Consider the following 20,230-nt stretch of genomic DNA (forward strand, 5'->3'; position numbering starts at 1 on the left):
GTAACATATGAAATATGATGTTCGAAAGACAAGTTACGTCTAGAATAACACCCAGGTTTTTTACTGTAGTGGATAAAGTAACAGAGCATTCTTCTAATGAGCAAAACAATTGTTGACAACGTTAACGTTAACAAAGATTAACAAAAACGGTTCCAAATGTATTGCTCATGGTTAGTTTATGTTAGTTAATACATTAACTAATGTTTAATAAATTAGCCTTATTGTAAAGTGTCACCAGTATACTATTTAAAAGTTCACCAAAAATCTCAAACGCTTGAAATTACTTGTGTTTGGTTGCACAAATCATGACTAGATCATGTAGTAACACTGAAGTCATTACTGCCCACAGCTGCCCTGTACAAACCTAACAGAGAATTCTTTCACTTCCCCAAACTCAGAGCTGTCACCACAAATGACCCATCTTCAGCACACTTCAGCCACAGAGGATTTGTGAAGGTTTTGGAAGAGCTAAGGGCGGAATTTAAATCAAGATTCAAAAGATGTGAATGAGCACATGGAGATTTTCAACTTATTTGAAAACCACTTCCACTTGTATATGCGTCATCTCTCACGCCGACTAACACCTGCTCTGACTTCAACTTTGAGAATGTTTTTTGTCTGTAATTCTACCATTTTGCTTTCTACAGCAGCACACTGAGTAGGGCAGAGAAGAGTGATAGTCCTTCCTAAACTCAGGAACAGCCCTGCTTCAACACCTTGGTCTGGTTTTAGATGAAGCCGGGATTAGGCCTTGGTTCAATAAGGACATTTAAGTATAACGAGCCTTTTAGTCTGGGACTAGGCTTTTATACTATGGAAGTCAATGGGACCAGAACCCGTCTGGTTACTGATATTCTTCTAAATTCAAAAACGTTAAAACCCAATTGTTTAACTCTGGGGGAGTTGTAATGGAGTGGAGTGGAGTGGAGTATCCCTTTAAGCCTTTGTGAAACTGCGGCCTCCAGTGTTCTTGAATATCTTTAGTAACTGGTTCAGATGTGTTTGATTAGTTGAACTTTGCAGGAAGGTTTCCAGGAAGAGGACTGGGAACTCCTACTTTAGGTGATAATGACTCATAAATACGATAATAAAACTTGTGAATGTTTTATTTTTTACGATAATAAACCACTGATTCATACAAACATAAGTAGGTGGACTGGAGAACACTAAATGATAGTAGAGAATTGAGCAATGAGATATGTGCACCATTTTTGTTTGTCAATGTTCAATTTGTTGATTTGCACCGTTCTTTTCCCATGTTGTGCAAAACAGCGAGGTTCTCAGTGTTAGTGTTGCCATGGTCAAGTTTAAACAGCCTAACATCTAATAAGCATGAATACAAATAATATGTATTACACATCAAAGGGTAAAATAAAGACTGCAAATGAGCAACTTACTGTGTACTGCGTCAAGTGCTTCGGTCAACAAATGTTGGCGAGAACAATCAGAGTTACGAAATCTCAGAAATTTTTTTTTCACATTTTCTTTGGAAAATATAGGTGCAGCGGAGTTCAGTAAGGAAATGCCCAAGGAAGTTTTGATAAAATCTATCAGACAATATATTGTGCTTAATGACGTATGTGCTTTTAAAGGTAACAAACAATGAGTTTTATATTTGTATTGCCCCAGTTGCAAAAATGTGTTTCATAAGAAACGCAATTAAACCTCAGTTGCACAAAGAAGTAGATCATATTTGGTGGTGGAAACAACCATTTGTGGTTTTTTTTGTTTTTTGTTTTTTTGCAGTTAGATAGAGTATATTATAATGACAGGGTATTTCACCAATATGATATATGGGTAACAAATCTAGATGTGTACCCCTCAAAACAAATGCACAGCAAAATCTTCATCTGTAGCACTAATTAGTTGGTGAATGTCTTACTTTCCTATACAAGAGTGAGGTGTGGATGTGAGTATTGAGAAAAAGTGCAAATGAGGATCCAGGTGATGCTTTGCAGTGAGGTTTTCATTTGAATCTTGTGCTTTCCAGTAGAAGCAATGGAGTATGGCAAGCCATTTTAGCTTAAAGGTGCACCGTCAGAAAAAAAGGTACGAAAGCTGTCACTGGGGCGGTACCTTTTCAAAAAGGTACACTTTTGTACCTAAAGGGTGCATATTGGTACCATAACTGTACAAATATGTACCATGAATGTACACATTCTCACCCCAAGGCGTCACCTTTGACCATGCTTCAATATTTGACGTTTTAGGCGCCCTTTAGCGTCACTTACATGACGCGATCCTACGGCGTCATCTAACTGACGCTAAAGGAAAGCGTCAGTTAGAGGACGCGGTTAGGTTTAGGTGTGGGGTGGGGGTAGGGTACACGCGATCCTAGGGCGTCATCTAACTGACGCTAAAGGGCGCCTAAAGCGTCAGATATTGAAGCATGTCCAAATGCTTCCCAAGGCGTCAGTTAGGTGACGCCTTGGGGGTGAGAATGGGCTGCAATATGCACCCTTTAGGTACAAAAGTGTACCTTTTTTTCTGAGAGTGTGCCATTGACAATATTTGAAATTGTTGTCTGATATCTACATTGAAGGTATGTGGCTTAGGTAATGGCAAAAATTCTCCAGATACGTTTTTACATGTCTTTTACAACACTAGGATTTGTCCCTATATGAAATAGGCAGTTATTACCTTATTTGAAAGGGTCATGACGAGTATTGGCCTGGGAATGTTTCGGCATTCCATTCGGCATTCCATTCCATTCCATTGTATTGTATTACCTATCGCGACAGGCCTAATCCAGATTAATGACAACTAGCTGTGAACCGTGACTAGCAGCTGGCAAGATACCAGCTGTTAGCCACTTAGCTAACAACGCTACCTAGTCAGAGCAAACAACCACCAAATTTTTTACATTACATATCCCATGATTAAATATAAATCCTTCAGCTTGGTCTTTTACTCATCCAGCCGCAGCATTATTACGTGCTGGCAGGAATGAAGCAGAGAGTGAATCCAGTCGCAAGCACTTCATTGAACAAACTCAGAACAGGAACACGAAGACAGGAATAGCAACAATAACAACGTCAAGAACTCACAAGGACTGAACTAAAACACAAGGCTTAAATACAGAGGAACAGGTGAGTGAAACAAACAGCTGGGCAAATTAACTAGAACACAGGTGGAAAACATGAACACAAACGAGGAGGGGGAAAACTAGAACAGGACTGAACCAAATACATAATAATGGGGGGGGGGGGGGGACACAAAACAGAAGCCCCTTTCACATCGAGATTCCGGTAAATATAGCCTACAGATAATGTGACCCGGCATTTGTCCGGGGATTGTTTGATTTCGGGTTCATTCACACTGCCAGTGATTTGCCGGGATCTCTGAGTGCATTCACACACAACCCGGAAAGATCAAGGAAAGACACATGACGTCAGGATGAGACGTGTAACGCACACGTCGAAAACATGTACACGCGCATACCGTTCCACAAAGCTGGTGAAAGAACGAGCTCCTGGTCTCTGCTTCGTCCCAGTTTGCAGACATTTGTTCGTCCTTTTTTTGTTGATGACGAACATAAACTTTCTTCTAAGAGCAACAGAGTCGCACAATGGCACGAGCGTCATCACTATGACACACCCCTTACAGCATTGGTCCTGGCTTTTGTTCACACAGGGCGTGTTCCGGGACTGATTCCGGCAATATCACTAGGTCCCCAACCCAGTATCAACCCCAGGTCGGGTTTGCGTTCACACAGAAGGCGTTCAGGCAATTTCCCGGGATCAACGTGCTGTGTGAAAGGGGCTAGACAGGAAGAAGACATGAACCCACACAGTGGATAAGATAAGTGGTTTGAATCCACTGTGAGACACTAATGTGTCCCTGAGCAAGACACTTAACCCCTAGTTGCTCCAGAGGCGTGCGACCTCTGATATTTATAGCAATTGTAAGTCGCTTTGGATAAAAGCGTCAGCTAAATGAATAAATGTAATGTAAAATATTTTAAGCATGAATGTCCACCCTAAACTTGAACCGTATGGAAGATTGTACAATAATTATAGAAATGAATCCAAATTTTGCTGCCATGTCACCAAATAGTAAAATAATTATGAATTACCATGAGAGGTTTTTCTGCTGGGTTTTTCTTCACACTAACATCATGTAAATGATCATCAATTGTTTTTATTGAAAAGTTGAAACGTTGTTTTCAAAGTTGAAATTATGCATTTAGCAGAGTCTCAGGTGCAGTTCATCACTTGAACTATGAGCATGATCTGATAACGTTAAACAACTAGAATGTGTCCAAAAATTTTGTTTTATGATTTATTGTTTAAGAGCTTGCTTCAAATTTTCACAGTTGAAATGGGAATAGGCACAATATTTTTACCGGAATCAAGGAGTTTTTGTGGTTGCAATAAAAACAGTAACAAAACCTTCTATTGTGAGTAAATTTTTTGACCCCCATAACGAATGATTGGGAAATGGGGATAAAAAAAAATGTAATCTGACACAGTCCAGAACACATATACGCAAGGGATGAGACACTAGAATATCCCCAATGCCCCAATATATACAATTAATTACATTTTTTATTTCAATTACTTTGTTTTATTGATTTTTTACAAAATATTGATGTTTTTTTAATGTCTAAATATCTCTCTTAATGCATATAGAGTGAATTTTGCTCTTAAATGCTTGTTTATGTGCTCCATACAATCTCCATAGAGAACCTATAGGCCCCTCTAGTGGCATTAATCATAAAATGCAGATTAATGTAGTTTGTTTTCCACTAGAGGTCCTCAGACACATTCAATAACTGCATTATTGAGGTCTTTTTTTTTTTTGAGGTCTTTATATTGAAAAAATGTAAACCAAGTACAAAACATACTTAAATTAACTATTCAAGATTTTAAAGTAAAATGAATTAAAAAAAAAACATGCATGAATTTAAAGATAATATTTTATAAAGTAAGGAGTGCAAAAGGAACAAGGAGTGCTGCGCAGGGTGTAGAATCCCTATCCTGGTGCTCTTTGGGGGTTTGGACAGTTCAACTCATAAAAACACATCAAGCCAAAACACTTAAATTTAAGTAAATATATAAAAAAAGCCTATATTTAGTTGGCGTAGGCAATTACTACCTAAGATTTCTGGGTGAAAAAAAGTAGTGTTATTTTTAGGCCTCAGGTCATTTTGACAAGAGAGGTAGTGTTGCTCCCTGGGGAGAGAAGGACTGTAAAGAATCTTGTGTCTAAACAAAAAACTTTATGTAAGGGTTTTCTTACCATCACCTTCATACACGCATTATAGTATTTATTATCTCATCATCAATATAAAATTAGATTATTAACTGATATCTGGATGCAGTCATATGGTAAAAGTTTCGCAACATGCATGTAGCACTGTGATTTTAATTGAATCATGTTGTAAAACGGACCAACTGTTTAAAGACAGAGAACCACAATCTATCACGAACGCTGCAAACCTTTCTTATGCAATGCTCTATGTTCCAGTATCAATAGCCCTCGTTATACCCGACTCAAAATAGTAAGATCTCACTTGTGTGTTCACTGATCAAGGTTTGAACCGCCCCACTTTCAATGACTTTGTTCAATGACTGAGTTATTCAAACATTCTGAGGGAGGAAGGAGTGCTGGGGAACAACAGCTTGCACTTCACCAGAGAAGACATACCACAGCTGAATTTGGTCTTTTCGCACTCTCATGGTGCAGATGGGTGGAGAAGACGTTAAAACTGATGTTTTGTCAAAGTTTAAACACCAGCCCTCTCAGTCAAATGAATCAATCCAGTGATGATGCTGAGCCTATGCAAGTCGAACTAACTCATCTCTCCTCAGAGGAGCATGAACGCTTCATCAGGAACAATCTCTGAGAGCTGACTGCCTGACACAATCCCCTCAAACACACAACAGCAGGGTGATTTTGTTGATTTCCGCTATCCAAACCACTGCCTGTATTGAAGTGGCCATAAAATGCACCACTCAGGCCACTAAGGCTTTGTTAGATTTGGGGGTCGCAGGTAACTTGGTAACACTTTATTTTGATAGTCCACTTTAGACATTCAACTAACCATAAGTAACTTTGCCGCTACATGTCAACTAACTATCATTAGAGTATTAGTAGACTGTCAGATTAAAATCTGCTAACACTTTATTTTGTTGGTCCCCCAACAGACATTCAACTGACTGTAAGTAACTTAGCAACTACAAGTCAACCTGTTCTCCTAACCTGAACCCTAACACCTAACCCTAACCTAACAGTCTACTGACAGTCTACTACAGCCTACTAATACTCTAATGACACTTAGTTGACATGTAGTTGAAAAGTTACTAATAGTTAGTAGAATGTCTAAAGTGACTATCGAAATAAAGTGTAACCGGTAACTTTATTGATGAAAATTTAGTCCGACAGCATAAAGACACCACTAATTCCTTGTGATCCTACTTTGACAGTGGCAGATAGACGCCCCCTGGGGACCGGCCATGTACTGTACATCACTACTGATCTCATTCTGCAAGCTGGACCTTTACACACTGAAACAATTCGCCTTTGGAAAGTTGTGGCCTAATAGTTAGCCTAATAGTTGTGGCCTAAAGGTAGCGGGTTCGAGTCTCAGTACCGGCAAGAAATGTTGGTAGGGGAAGTGAATGAAAAGCTCTTATTACCCACTACTGAGGTGCCCTTGAAAAAGGCACCTGAACCCTAATCGCTCCCCAGGCACCGCAGAAAAAATGGCTACCCACTGTTCCGGGGGTGTGTTCACAGTGTGTGTGTGTGTGCGTTCAATACTCACTGTGTGTGTGCACATGGATGGGTGAAATGCAGAGCACAAATTCCGAGTATGGGACACCATACTTGGCTACACGTCACATCACTCTTTGTCATTCGCTCTCCACACAACCCAGTCATCCTTGGTTTACCCTGGATGCAAAACCACAATCCACAAATTTCATCATGGAGTGAAACACAGATCAAGCAGTAGGACCCCACTGCTCCTCCAAGCCAATCATTCCTATGCCTGTGAGAACCACTATTGTGACTAATGAGCCCAAGGTCGATCCAGTGACTGTGCCATTGATTTGTTCCCTGGTACAACACCAAAGAGGCAGAATCTTTCCACTGTCCATACCCAAGTCTAAATCAAAGAAATAATTGTTTAAAACACCACTACTGGCACACACAAACAGTGTTGACACACTCGCACAGAAAGGTCAGTTTTAACATTGAGCTAATTTTTTTGTACATTTGGAGTCAGTACAGACAAAAACGACAAAAATCGGTTGCCTATACTCCGTGTTATCATCTTTTTAAAATTCGCACCCTGTTGATTTCAATGGGGCATGTTCTAGACCTGCTTTTAGCCTCTTAACATCCTGGATTTTTCATTAAGAGTGCACAGCCATGTGAGTGGTGTTATTAAGAGTGGTTAATTAACCACGGTTAATCTGACTGCAGTAGATGTGAAAGATATGAATAAAATGATGTTAGTTCAGCCAGCTCCATAGACAGTAAAAGAAATGGACACAGCGACCCCGTTGATTTCAACGGAGAGAGCTGAAGCTCAACATGGGCACTCACTTCCTGATAGCCAAGCATTCTGCGCAGGCTCAAACTGAGCTTGACGACGTAGATGTCACGTGAGCAAACTGACTGACTTATAGTAGCTGTGCCAAGAGAAATTTTAATCGTGCACAGAGACGGCGAAGCGCGACCTGGAGCAACTTTTGGTAAGTATTTATTCTGATTAGTTATTTTGTCATTTTGCTTCTATTTATGCCATGGGCTGACTTTAGACAGTAAAAGATTGCCTGCGAGGCTGTGCCAGCTTCTCTTCTCTTCTATAGATACGGTAATTCTCTACTGTGCGGCGGACAGTCGAGTGGTTATGACACAATTTTTACAAGAACGGCTTCTACGTGGCCATAACGTAACATACAAAGAAATGGAGCCTTTTATACATTGTCGTGTTTCTTTAGAAATAAACAATGGATAAATGGAGTCTTTGGACGCCTCAGATGTAAAGTTATTCGCTGTCAAAGTGACTCCAAAATGAATGGGAGTCAATGGGATGCTAACAGCAGGTGATAGTACGCTACAATGGCGGCCCCCGGAGGCAGCTTCGGCTTCTGGCTGATGGATTACCCCCTTGGCCAGCTCACATACCTCTATTTGCTTCCTGTTTTCGGTCCAAGCCCACAGCAGTCGATTGTCGAGTTCACGCTCGCGATCATTAGTGAATATCATCTCAAACCTCCTCCGTGTGTTCAACATCTGATTCGGATGAACTATCCATTTGAGCTGATATTCTCAGAACACCACACAGTGTGATAGGTTTGAGATGATATTCGCCAATAGAGGGCGCTAGGACCGGTTGGAACGAAACACTCTTGATGATGGGAGCATTGAAAGAGAAATCATTTCCTCATTATTGTTTTTATTGTCACCTGATGTTCCCATGACGGTTGTCCATTGCAAATAAATTTATTTTTTTATTTTTACTTTACATTTTTTTTAAATATGCATTACATATTTGTGTCAGTGTCTCAACTTTACCCTACATTACCTAACATTTCTAATGAAACATTTCTTTATGAAAATTTAAACATAACATGAAACTCTACAGTGTAACTGATTTATAGATTTTATCTTTCCTTCATGTTCTTCTTCTCTACCTTTTCTTATCTAATTATTTATTTATTTATTTATTTATTTAGTTTTCAGTTCACTGCTCTTTTCTCATTGGTATTATGATGACATGCATATTGTTAATACATTTTGTAAATTGTATACAAGTTGCAGCCTTTGTCATAAAAATGTAATCTCTGTATGTTTTGCGGAGCAAAAGTACCTGTACGCACGTCCCAGTCCGATTCGTCACTTATTTGGTTCCCCCCGAAACATTCAGTTGTGGTGTGTATTATTTGCAACACATTTCTGTATTTGGTTGTGTTGTGAGTATTTAGAGTACACCTGCATTGTGAAACTGATGAAGATGTTTTCTTAATTTGCACATGCTTTTTTCTATTTGCATGTGTTTGTTTTTTTTACTATTTGCATAACTATTTGCATGTTAGGTTTAAGAACATTTGTTAGGTTCTTAAGTTGCAGCATGTTGAGCTCTCTCGGCCACCGTACAAAAAACTGAGCTCGGAGCCCTCTTCTCGGACACCACGCCGATTTTGCATACCATTTATTCTATCCGACTTATTTGTAAGTGTGAACTCTTGAAAGATTGTTTAGATAGAACCACCATCCCACTGACAAGACCTGATCCAGTATTTTCAATGCATTCTCACCCCAAGGCGATCCTACAGCGTCATCTAGCTGACGCTAAAGGAAAGCGTCAGTTAGATGACGCGGTTAGGTTTAGGTCTGGGGTAGGGGTAGGGGTAGGGTTACACGTGATCCTAGGGCGTCATGTAACTGACGCTAAAGGGCGCCTAAAGCGTCATATATTGAAGCATGGTCAGGTATTTTCCAAACCTGTTTCTGAAAGCCCAATACATGTCTTGGTAACACAGTCTCATCCCAAGAAGTCATATAACTGACGTCTTGGGACGTCTTTTGACCATACGTCAATATCCGCCTTTTTAGGGCCCCCTTAAACGTCGGTAGATGGCGATCCCGGGCCGTCATACAACTGACGCTTTACCTTTAACGTCAGTTAGGTGACGGGTTAGGTTTAGGGTTAGGTTCAGGATCCCATAACCTCATCTACCGACGTTTAAGGGGGCCCTAAAAAGGCGAATATTGCCGTATGGTCAAAAGACGTCCCAAAACGTCAGTTATATGACGTCTTGGGATGAGACCGGGTTGGTCTTGGACATCTCACTAATTTGACACATGATCTTGGTGTATAAGAGAGTTCCCTTGAGGCACACAGACAGTAGGTTTTAAATGCAACTCAATCTGCTCTCTTATAGACCAAGATCATCAGTTCTGTAGGTCTTGAACTGTGGCTTCTCTGTCTTCCTAGATCTGAAACAAGTCGGGTCCCTTAAATGAAGGGCCTTCATCAGTGTAAGTCGACTCCATTTTTTTCACCCATATTTTAGAATGAATCTCTAACCTGATTATGAGCCATAGTCCTGCTTTATTTAGCAAGAATCACTAATATCTAATGGTCTAGAAACATGACAAATATTGGCTTTCCTGGCTGTCAAATAGTGTGATTAAGCAACATTATTTGTCGACGCACAGCTTTCTTGTTTGCACAGTGAAGGGTCTATGTTATCACGTCAGGGTTGTGCTTTTGGGGCGTCACATATAAAGGGTAGTTCCTCTTTGAGCTGAACCTTCCCATCGCTATATACAGGGACAAATTTGAGAATTTTGTTAGTTCTTCTAGGCAATGTGATTGAAGACATGACTGCTTTGAAACTGGAGCTCCTCTTTTTCACTGCCCTCCTGGGTTCAGGTAAATTAACTGCTATGATTACGATAATATTGAAACGTTCTGTGTGAATGTCTATATACATCTGTAGTGCTATTTTAATTTTTGATAATTAATTAAAAATATGGAATAATATAGTGTGGCAAGAAATATAACCAGATATTGTTGTTATATTAAAAAGTTTGCCTCATTTCAATAAATTTGGAAAATTTTATTCAAATTTAAAACAAAACTTCTCCAAATATCTACCCAAAACTTGTGTACATTTATTTGATTTTTAAATACAAATTTCTTAGTGATATCCTTGCACTGCCAAATGCATGCAATTCGTTTTCATCTTTCAATTGATTTTGATTTTAACAGTCAAAACAAGATCTGTTTATACAACAGGCATGAATAAAGTCCCGATGGGTGCGGATGACACTGTGGTGAGTTTTAGGAATCATAAATGCTTCGCTTTTTTTTTTCCTCGCTTTTTTTTTTTGTTTGTTTTTTTGTACATAGGTACTGACTTAAACAAAAGATGACTCGACCCTGTCAGTCTGCATTTCAAACAATGGTTGGACTGATATTTTTTTAAGAAACAAAACCAATATAAGGCAGAGTAATTCTAAAATTCTAAAATGTCATTAACACACTGCAAATCGAGAATTATTGTGATTAGTTTAAAACATTTCATACATCATTTTTTTTGTTCACATTAAGTCCTTAGTTTGGGTTCTAAGATATAATTGACTGATTAGAGAATATAGAAGTAGTCATTTTCATATCCTCAAACTCTTTCACACAACACCTGAAATACACGAACCACAAACTTTTAAAAGTGCCAGAGCTATCACTTCTCTTTATTTCTCCACCCTTAAGATTAAACATTTGATAGGATAAAAAATTACACATAAAGCAATGGGCCTTTGAACAATCTCTGATATATGCTGTAGATGGGCGACATGTGTCAGGACTGCACTCAGATTTTTGAGCTCCTGAAGGACCTTGTTTCCAATCAAGACTTTCAGGTATGATCAAACACACACACACACACACACACACACACACACACACACACACACACACACACACACACACACACACACACACACACACAGTCACACACACAAATGTAATAGTGAATAAATAATATTCATGGTCTCTTGGCTGATGTCTGAGATACAGTGTTTTACTTTTATCTAGGAGAAACAGATTGAGGTGAGAGTAATGCCGTTTAAAACTGAAAAGCATGAATTTACAATCAATGTCAAAGCTTTTGAGAAAGTCTTAACATGACTGCAGCTTAATTTATCGCAAATTTGCATGATTTTCAGCATGTTTTAAATAGTATTTCAAATAAATAGGGAAGTTGTATTAAAAAGCAGAAGTGAATTGCTTCGGTTCTTTTCATGGTGTCACTTTTTGAACTTCTCACTCACAAACCTGGTGAATGTGGTGTTTCTCACCTATCCACTTATCAATCAGATATGGTCCTTCAAAAACTCTGTATTATATCTCTACTGACACATCCGCTTTACAATGAACCTTATACAATATACAATGACATGATATTTTGTCCTCTTAATTCACTAGGAATATTCTATTTTAGGCGAGCACACTCGTTGAATATTGTAGATTATTACAAAACTATTTTATTTATCTTGTTTTCTTTTGTAACAAAATGGAGGTTCATGGGGAGTCACTTCTAATTAGAGTAATTATATACTTCCAATATTTGTTTTACAGCAGAAAAGTGACGCTTACAATTTTATAAAACCCTTCCATTAATTATTCTGTTAAATTGTGTTTCTTAAACTGTAAAGTTGTAAAATTATATATATATATATATATATATATATATATATATATATATATATATATACGGTATATATATACACATATTGGTTTGATATGCATCTAATGCAATGGCATTCATACGGTTTTACCGTACTCCTCTCCTTGGGTCATTTTTACCTGGTCTAAGAGATGGCTTCAAACTTTACACTTGAAATGGGAATACACACACAAAAACAAATGTCTGGATTCAAGGTGTTTTTTTTTTTTTTTAGTTAATAAGAATAGTAACAAATCCTTCACTTGCAGATCCTTCAAATGGGGGAAATGGGGGGTATTTGTTAATACCCCCCATTTAATAATTCTGACACAATCAAACATATAATAATTCTGACACAATCAAAATGAAACATGCAAATGAAGGGATGAGACTATCCCCGTTGCAGAACACGTACACCACTCACACAAATAGATCATAATATGAATTTATGTTTTGAATTTTTACAGTACATCAATCTCCATAAAAACTATAGGCCTCTATAGTGGCAATACTCATGCAGATGAATGTCTTTTTTCTTGTAAAGAATATCCTTTGTCTAAACTGCTTAATTAAATCAGATGTGTATGTGGGATTCTCTGTTCTTACGCAACTTCAATGCAATAATTGATCTTAATTTTTAGGCCAAATTAACTGCCACTCTTGAGCAAGTGTGTGATAAGTTGCCTCCCCAAGTCACCAAAATCTGCCACACTGAGGTGGAAAAGATGCTTCCTCTGGCCATCACCTTCATAAGCAGCATAATGGTGAGTAGCTCACAGCTTTAGTTATTAGACTATGCATTTGACCGATAGGATATTGTATATATTCAGTTGAAAAATGAATGCACATGGGTTTGAAAACTTACATGTAACAAAAAACTTGTAAGTTACATGTTCTTTCTCTGCAGAATCCAAGTGACATCTGTACTTTTCTCGGACTGTGTGGAGGCCGTGACAGTGGGAAGATGAAAGATCTGTTGCTTAATCACATGGCAAAAACTATGCCAATGGAAACTATGAAGGTAACATTACTTTTTACAGAAAATGACTTTTTTTGCATGTTTTGCATAGCTAACTTAAGTTCCTCTGCTCTCTACCACAGATGGAGGGATCCATTCAGTGCTCTGTTTGCACATACGTTGTTAGCACACTTGGGTATCTGTTTCCCAGAGAGAGGGCTCAGGTGAAATTCACAATCACATTACACACGGATTTCAGATTCAGAATAATGGCAAATTTCTTACAGTTTATGCGCTTAATTGTTGAATGTGCACATGTAGCTCAAATCTTTCTTTTTTTACTATAATTGATATATTTCAAATGTACTAAATTGCAACACGTAATTACAAATATATTTAAATACTGTATATGACATGTTTCAATAGAAATGACATTAAAGGTATATTTAAGTTCACCATGCTTGAATGTACATTCATCGGTACATTAACCATTTTAAAGACAACAGAAATCGTCTCGGTTACGAATGTAACCCTATTCAGGGAACGGAGATGTTCAGTCGGATGACGACGAATTTTGAGTATACAAAACGAGCCAATGGCAAAGAAAATGCCATGGGTCTGCAGAATTTGCATAGCGTATCTCTGCCTTACCTCGTGGGTATAAAGGAGAACGCCGGCCTGTTAGCGAGGCGCCATGCGCTAGAGCCCAGGAGGACGCCACACTCAGTCACAACAAGGGGGCATGGTCAACCTTGATGCTGGTATGCCAAAGCAATGGTGTCCACTATCCACTGGGACAGCCTTTGCTTGGAGAGAGCCTTTCCCTTCAGCTTCCCACCATAACAGACAAAGACCTGGTCTGAGGTCCTGAAACACTGTGTTCTGTCTACATAGCTGCGGAGAGCATGTACTGGACAGAGCAGTGCAGAGGCTGGGTCTGCCTCCTCCAGGGGAAGCGCTTGCAGGTTCACCACCTGGTCCCAGAAGGGAGTGGTAGGAATCTTGGGCACATATCCAGGCCGGGGTCTCAGGATCACATGAGAGTAGGCCGGCCAGAATTCCAGGCATGCTTTGTCAACAGAGAATATTATCAGGTCCCCTACCCTCTTGATGGAGGCCAACGCAACCAGGAGGGCTGTCTTCATTGACAGGAACTTAAGGTCCACTGATTGCAAAGACTTAACTCTCACTCAGGTCGCAATGGGTCGAGTCGTGCGAGGCAAACGTATCTATCTGTGCGTCTACAAACTGGTCCCAAATCAGCTGAACCGACTGAGGATGGAGTCGCCATTCTCCAGGGAGGGGCTGAAACCGTGAGAGCTAGTTGGCTGCACGGTTCAGGGCTCCGGGGATATAATGGCATGAAGGGACCTCAGATGCTTCTGACTCCATATAAGGAGGTAGCGGGCGAGTTGCGACATACGGCAGGAGCGTAGACCACCTTGACAGTTGATGTACTCTACTGTGTACATCATTGTCTGATCGGACTAGAACATGTTGATTCTTGAACACGGTACAGAAGCGGCGCAGAGCAAGACGTCGGCATTGACTGCGCGCACTCGCTCGTAAGCTGCGCAGACATGGCAACCGAGTCGAAGTCCATACCGAGAAAAGAGATCCTCTGCGCGAGGCAAAGTTTCTTCTTCTCCCAGTTGACTTGAAGGCACAGACGAGCTAGGTGCCGGAGCACTAGGTCCCTGTGTTTGCAATCCTGGTCTCGAGAGAGAGCTAGGTTCAGCTATTTGTCGAGATAATTCAGGATGCTATCCCCGTGTTCCCGAAGGGGAACAAGGGCTGCATCAGTGACCTTCGTGAAGACACGAGGAGACAGGGCTAGCCCGAAAGGAAGAACCGCGTACTGGTGTGCCTGCCCCTCGAAAGCAAACTGTAGGAACAGGGAGATTGGAGACATGGAAGTAGGCATCCTTCAGGTCGATCGTTGCAAACCAATTCTGGGGCCGCACACATTTGGAAATGCATTTGGCGGTGAGCATCTTGAACGGCAGCCTGTGAAGGGAGCAGTTCAGAATGCGCAGGTCCAGGATTGGCCGTAACCCACCGGTTTTCTTCAGGACAATGAAGTACAGGCTGTAGAAGCCGGACCTCATTTCGGCTGGAGGGACAGTCTCGATCGCACCCTTCGCCAGCAGGGTAGCAATCTCTACTCTCATGATAGGGGCATTGCCACCAAATAAATCCCTGGTGAAAAATCACTTAGATGTCCTAAAATGTAGTATGCTACGTTGTTGATATAATCATCTTCAAAATCTTATGTTTTGTCTGATCAAATAATGAGTCAAAAGCAAGTGACAAATCAGTGGAATTAGGCATATCTGTTTAGATAACTACATTGGGATTCCATATGTGGGCCGGATCTGGGCCGACACTACTGTATGTTGCTATGTTCACTGTCTGGGAAAGATCTTTCTTCTGTACCATATTGCATGAAAATTGTGTCTTGCTTAATAAATGTGGGTCAACCTCTTTAAGTAGGGTTTCCATTTACCTACAGCTAGTAGACCTGACAAAAGATTTAACAAACCTGTCTGAGATTGATACCAGTTATCTAAAAAGATATGGAGAAATACAACAAAAAAACACTTTCTTTGAAGAACTAAAATCTGAATGTTTATTGTACTGAAATCCTACTTGTATGTCACTTGCATAATAATTTGGAACATCATGTATGAGTAAAAAGAAAGGTCACATCAAGCGACATGTTTTGTGTTTGTCCTCCCCTACAGAGCATCATAACTATCTTGCTTGAGAGTTTGTGCAGTGAGTTTCCTCCTCTGATTCAGCCACAGTGCAATAAGTTGGTTGAAAAATACGTCCAACTCTTGATTGACATGCTACTGAACAACACCTCTCCTAACTTCATATGCACTCTCCTTCGTCTTTGTGAAATACGGGAGCGTCCCATCAATGGTTAGAGTTCAGACATGGGCTTGTACTGATTTTTGTCTTTAACACTTCTGAACATCAATAAAGGAATAATTCACAAAAATGCTGATTATAGACCAAGGGAGTCCAATCCTGTTCCGTTCCTGGGGGGCCATCGTCCTGCACAGTTTTGCTCCAACCAGCTCAAACAGGAAGTTTCTATTGAGTCTGGGTCTTGGTTAGCTGGTTGAGGCATGTTTAATTGGGGTTAGAGCTAAACTCTGTAGGACAGTGGCCCTCCAGGAACAGGTTTGGACACCCCTAGTTTAGATACATTTCTCTGCCTCCTATATTCTGTTTCTTCATTCCTCTCTCTTTTTGACCAGCGCCTCCGGCACTTTCCGATTGTGATTCTTGTCTGACGTTGGCGGTTCTAACTCGAATGCGTCTGGGCTCCAATGCCACTGAGCGCCAGGCTTCTTCATTCCTGGACACCGTATGCCAGCTGCATCCCGGTGCCATGCCGAAGGTTAGACATAAAGCTCCTCTGAATTACTGACTTTTGAGTGCCCTGAATTTGTATAATAATTTCTAATAATCTAAATAAATCTAATAATTTCTATATCTTTTCTAGTGTGATGCGTACGTGCAGCATCATGGGGACCAGCTACGTGTGCTTCTGAGCAAACCACAGGGGCCACTGGATATTTGTAAGGTAACTACTAGATTTTTTAACTTTCTGAAAAAAGAAATGGTGCAATTTTAAGGGAGCAAAAAGGTCTAATGTCCATTGACAGTAGTGTAGTAATGTATGAAGCACAGCTCACACAGAAGTCACTGTCAAACCAGGCAGGTTTTCAGGCTTCCTGTTGGTCCACGGATTCTTTCTGTGGTGAAAAACTTGCTTGACCAACTTGAATCCGATGTGAAATCTCTGTGGCGAAATCTTTCGCCCTCACGTAAAATTCCAGATCGCAAGGATTCTTATTCAATTAACAGGATTTCATCGGTAAATATAAACAAAACCACAGTAATTGTGACCGAACTTTTAATATTGGCAAGAAACTGAAGTTGTGACAGTTTTTTCCCTCTCTATAGTGACTTATATCCAAGTAAAATGGCTTCTCGAACAAGAAAAAATGTGGGGCGGGACTTTATTGGATGGTTGTGGTTTGCTATTGGTGGATCTAGTGTGAGTGACCGGTTGCCCTGCCCTAGGGCCAGTAAACACAACATCAGAGAATAGAAGTTGTTGCAGAGGGAGGGGAGGATGTTTTTGTAACAGATTATGAGGGCATATAATTTAGAAATAAAATAATGATGTGCACGGATAAATAATTTATAGTAAACACTGCAATATTCTGTGAAAAAAAAATTAATTGTACGTTTTGTTTGGTGACTTTAATGTTTACCTGAACATGAAGCAAGGATGTTGCTATGCAGTGGCTAAGGTTTTTCTGAGTGGTGTTTAGCATGGTGCTATGTGAATGCTAGCTGGTTGAGGTATCATTTATGCCCAGAGAAAAACATTGTGGCAAAATAAAAATTGAATAAGGTTGGGGAAAGTTGTTTTGTTTACAAAATTGTGACCTTTTTGTCTTAGCCTTCCAGCCGACGGATTTCCAACTCTGTTGCATTGTTAAAGGTGCATTCGTTATTCGCTTAGCTAGCATTAGCATCACTGTTTTCGTGTAGTTTCAGTACCGAAATGTTAACACAATGACGTTAGATGCTGCTTCACCAAACAAAACTATGCTACTAGCAAATAGGAGGCAGCGAATGATAGATTATTGAAACATCGCGGGTCACATTTCAGTATGCTGAGATCGCACCATGTAAAATTAAAACACTGTTATAGAAAACTATTATGTTCATTTTAATAGTGTATAACTATTAAAATTCTTCATCTCGTGAAAATTTGGACTTTTCACAAAAACACTATAGAACAATAGAACTACTAAATGCACCTTTAATAAAATGAAACATTATGTCAGTTGACTTGAGCTTAATAAATAGTTTGAAATGTTTAAATGAGGCATTTGTCTGTTTTCTGGACCCTTTAGAAGGCAAATTTGTGTGTTTCTGGTGAGAAGGAGCAAGCGATTACTGCTGGCCCCTGTAGTCTTGGACTGGACATCTGCAGAGACTTCCAGACTGCAGTCGAATGTGGGGTACGTGCACTAAAAAGCCTTTTAAGTGAATAAATCTGCCAATATGCATGTTCTAGCTTTCTAATCATCATTATCTCATGTTCTGCAACTTAATTTTTTGTTTTAAACACATTTCTATAACTCCTACAGGCAGTGTTCTTCTGTCAGATGAACGTTTGGGGATAAATCTGTTTCAGCTGCCCATGCTCATGGTAAATGTTAACACATATTTTGCCAAATGTCAATCAATGCCTAATAAACTGATAAATCTTCTATACTGAACAAGATTCTGAGCCATTGGATATCTTACTGTTCCTTTGCATTACACCCAGTTTATTAAAGTTTTACAAACCTTATCCATACAGACTGGGGCCTTTTTCATAATCATAACTCATATGTTTGGTGTTCTTCATCATATCAAACACAAGTGGAGACTTTAGGGGTCAATATTAACATTTGACACAAAAACCCAGTATGTTTAATTGATTGATTTTTGACTGTTGAAAGTATGTTTTGAGATTTCTTATAATCAAAGGCATAATAATTCCAACATTTGTGTTGAGTTAACAGCATGTGCATCAAAAATATAGCCTATATGAAATGCTGATGGACCGACTGGACCAGTGCCTCACTATTCTTCATCCTTTCCTAGATCTTCATGCTTCTATTTGCTTTTCAAGTTCACAGAATCATAGGCTTGCATGATATCTTCGGCAAACAAGATAAAATACGACAGACTTGATATAAAAACATGTTTTAAGGGGCAGTTGTTATTTGAACAAAAAGGGATACTGTTGCTTAAGCAACATCATTAATCTTACAATATTTTATCAATCTTTTCAGTGATTGCACAAGCCTTCAGAGAGGTCAATTCTAAGGACATTAACAATATTATCTTAGATATGATTAATTTAGGAGTGCGTAAACATTTGATCAGTGATAATATACATTTTTAACTAAAACTGCACTTAAATTTTTATCAGATGTTTACTCTATTATGGAAATATTTAGAAAATTTAGAAATTCTTATTTATCCTGAATTAACCTTATTGGTCCTAAACTTTAAATTAGACACCTCTGTCATTAAAAAAAACAACAAAAAAAAAAAACATGCCAAGTATGGTACTGTAGCATTTTAGCTGAAATGATTATATACCTCCATGTAAATTATTACAAACTAATATTAGCTAATTGTCAAATGACACCGTCCAAAATGCAGAATAGCTACAGTAAATGGCTAGCTCTATATTTAGATTTAATATTTCTTTCTTGTATATTAAAGACAACAGTAAAGACAGCAGAATAACATTTTAAGATTTACATCAGGGCATTCATTTCTTTTATAATGGCAACATATTAAAATTCCTGTGAAAAAGAAAGGATGCCCTCTTTGAAGTGGTTATATTATCTGATCCTTGACAGGTCTTAAAATTAGGGAAGTACAACCTCAGATGAACAACAAAACATGGCATATTACACCGTGTCATTTTCATTATTTAACAAAATAACCAGAGAAGCCTGTGAAAAACTAAGGGTGCAAATCAATCAGCTCCCTTTAGAACTATATAAAAATGTTTCAAGTGTGTTGAGGTTTAGACGATTCCTCTTTTTGGACAAAACCTCTCCAACCTTGGAAAAGGAACAGAGGATGAAGAGGAACATAAAAATGCAAGTGCCAGTAGGTATAAATGAGGATACTGATGCTTCTGTTGAGCCCAGACAGGAGAGGATCTCCTCTTTATATGACACAATAACAACAATGCAAACATATAAATATATGACACAATAACAACAATGCAAATGAGATTGCTCTAACTCTCTGACACTTACTACAACTGCTTCTACAACTCCTGCAACACCCAGAAGGTGGCGCGGTATCCAGAAGCGCACGCAGACTGAACCGATGACGTTTTCACACAAACCTAGGCCTCGTTTGTCATCATGTGATTTTCACGTTAACAACACAAGCCTCGTCTCGAATCGCGGCTTCATCTGGCACGCCTATTTTTTCTCGACACAAGCTCCATGTCACATCACTATTACAATGCCAT

The 20,230-nt window shown here is 39.3% G+C and overlaps 1 protein-coding gene across 2 annotated transcripts; it reads left to right on the plus strand.

Annotated features, from left to right (window-relative positions):
* The first annotated feature begins 10,288 nt into the window (after positions 1-10,288).
* sftpba (surfactant protein Ba) lies at positions 10,289-18,535 on the plus strand. 2 transcript variants are annotated; one of them, XM_039675503.2, is made up of 11 exons: positions 10,289-10,393; positions 10,760-10,797; positions 11,308-11,382; positions 12,830-12,952; positions 13,096-13,209; positions 13,290-13,370; positions 15,891-16,074; positions 16,416-16,558; positions 16,664-16,744; positions 18,093-18,200; positions 18,330-18,535. In XM_039675503.2, the coding sequence occupies exons 1-11, from the start codon at positions 10,342-10,344 to the stop codon at positions 18,363-18,365; spliced, it is 1,035 nt and encodes a 344-aa protein (XP_039531437.2). In that variant the 5' UTR covers positions 10,289-10,341; the 3' UTR covers positions 18,366-18,535. The 2 variants fall into 2 exon arrangements, with proteins under 2 accessions (XP_039531437.2, XP_039531436.2); XM_039675502.2 differs by having other exon boundaries at positions 10,293-10,393; positions 10,733-10,797.
* The last annotated feature ends 1,695 nt before the right edge of the window (positions 18,536-20,230 follow it).

This window comes from Pimephales promelas, chromosome 23 (genome assembly GCF_988280905.1).
Source record: "Pimephales promelas chromosome 23, fPimPro1.hap1.1, whole genome shotgun sequence".
NCBI classification, from domain to species: Eukaryota; Metazoa; Chordata; class Actinopteri; order Cypriniformes; family Leuciscidae; genus Pimephales; species Pimephales promelas.

What these genes read in the sequence shown, in the direction of transcription:
- sftpba (XM_039675502.2), top strand. Translation starts at nt 10,342, where the DNA reads ATGACTGCTTTGAAACTGGAGCTCCTCTTTTTCACTGCCCTCCTGGGT. An exon ending in TTTCCAATCAAGACTTTCAG is followed by an intron (nt 11,383 to 12,829) that starts GTATGATCAAAC and finishes CTTAATTTTTAG; the next exon opens with GCCAAATTAACTGCCACTCT. An exon ending in AGACTGCAGTCGAATGTGGG is followed by an intron (nt 18,201 to 18,329) that starts GTACGTGCACTA and finishes TAACTCCTACAG; the next exon opens with GCAGTGTTCTTCTGTCAGAT.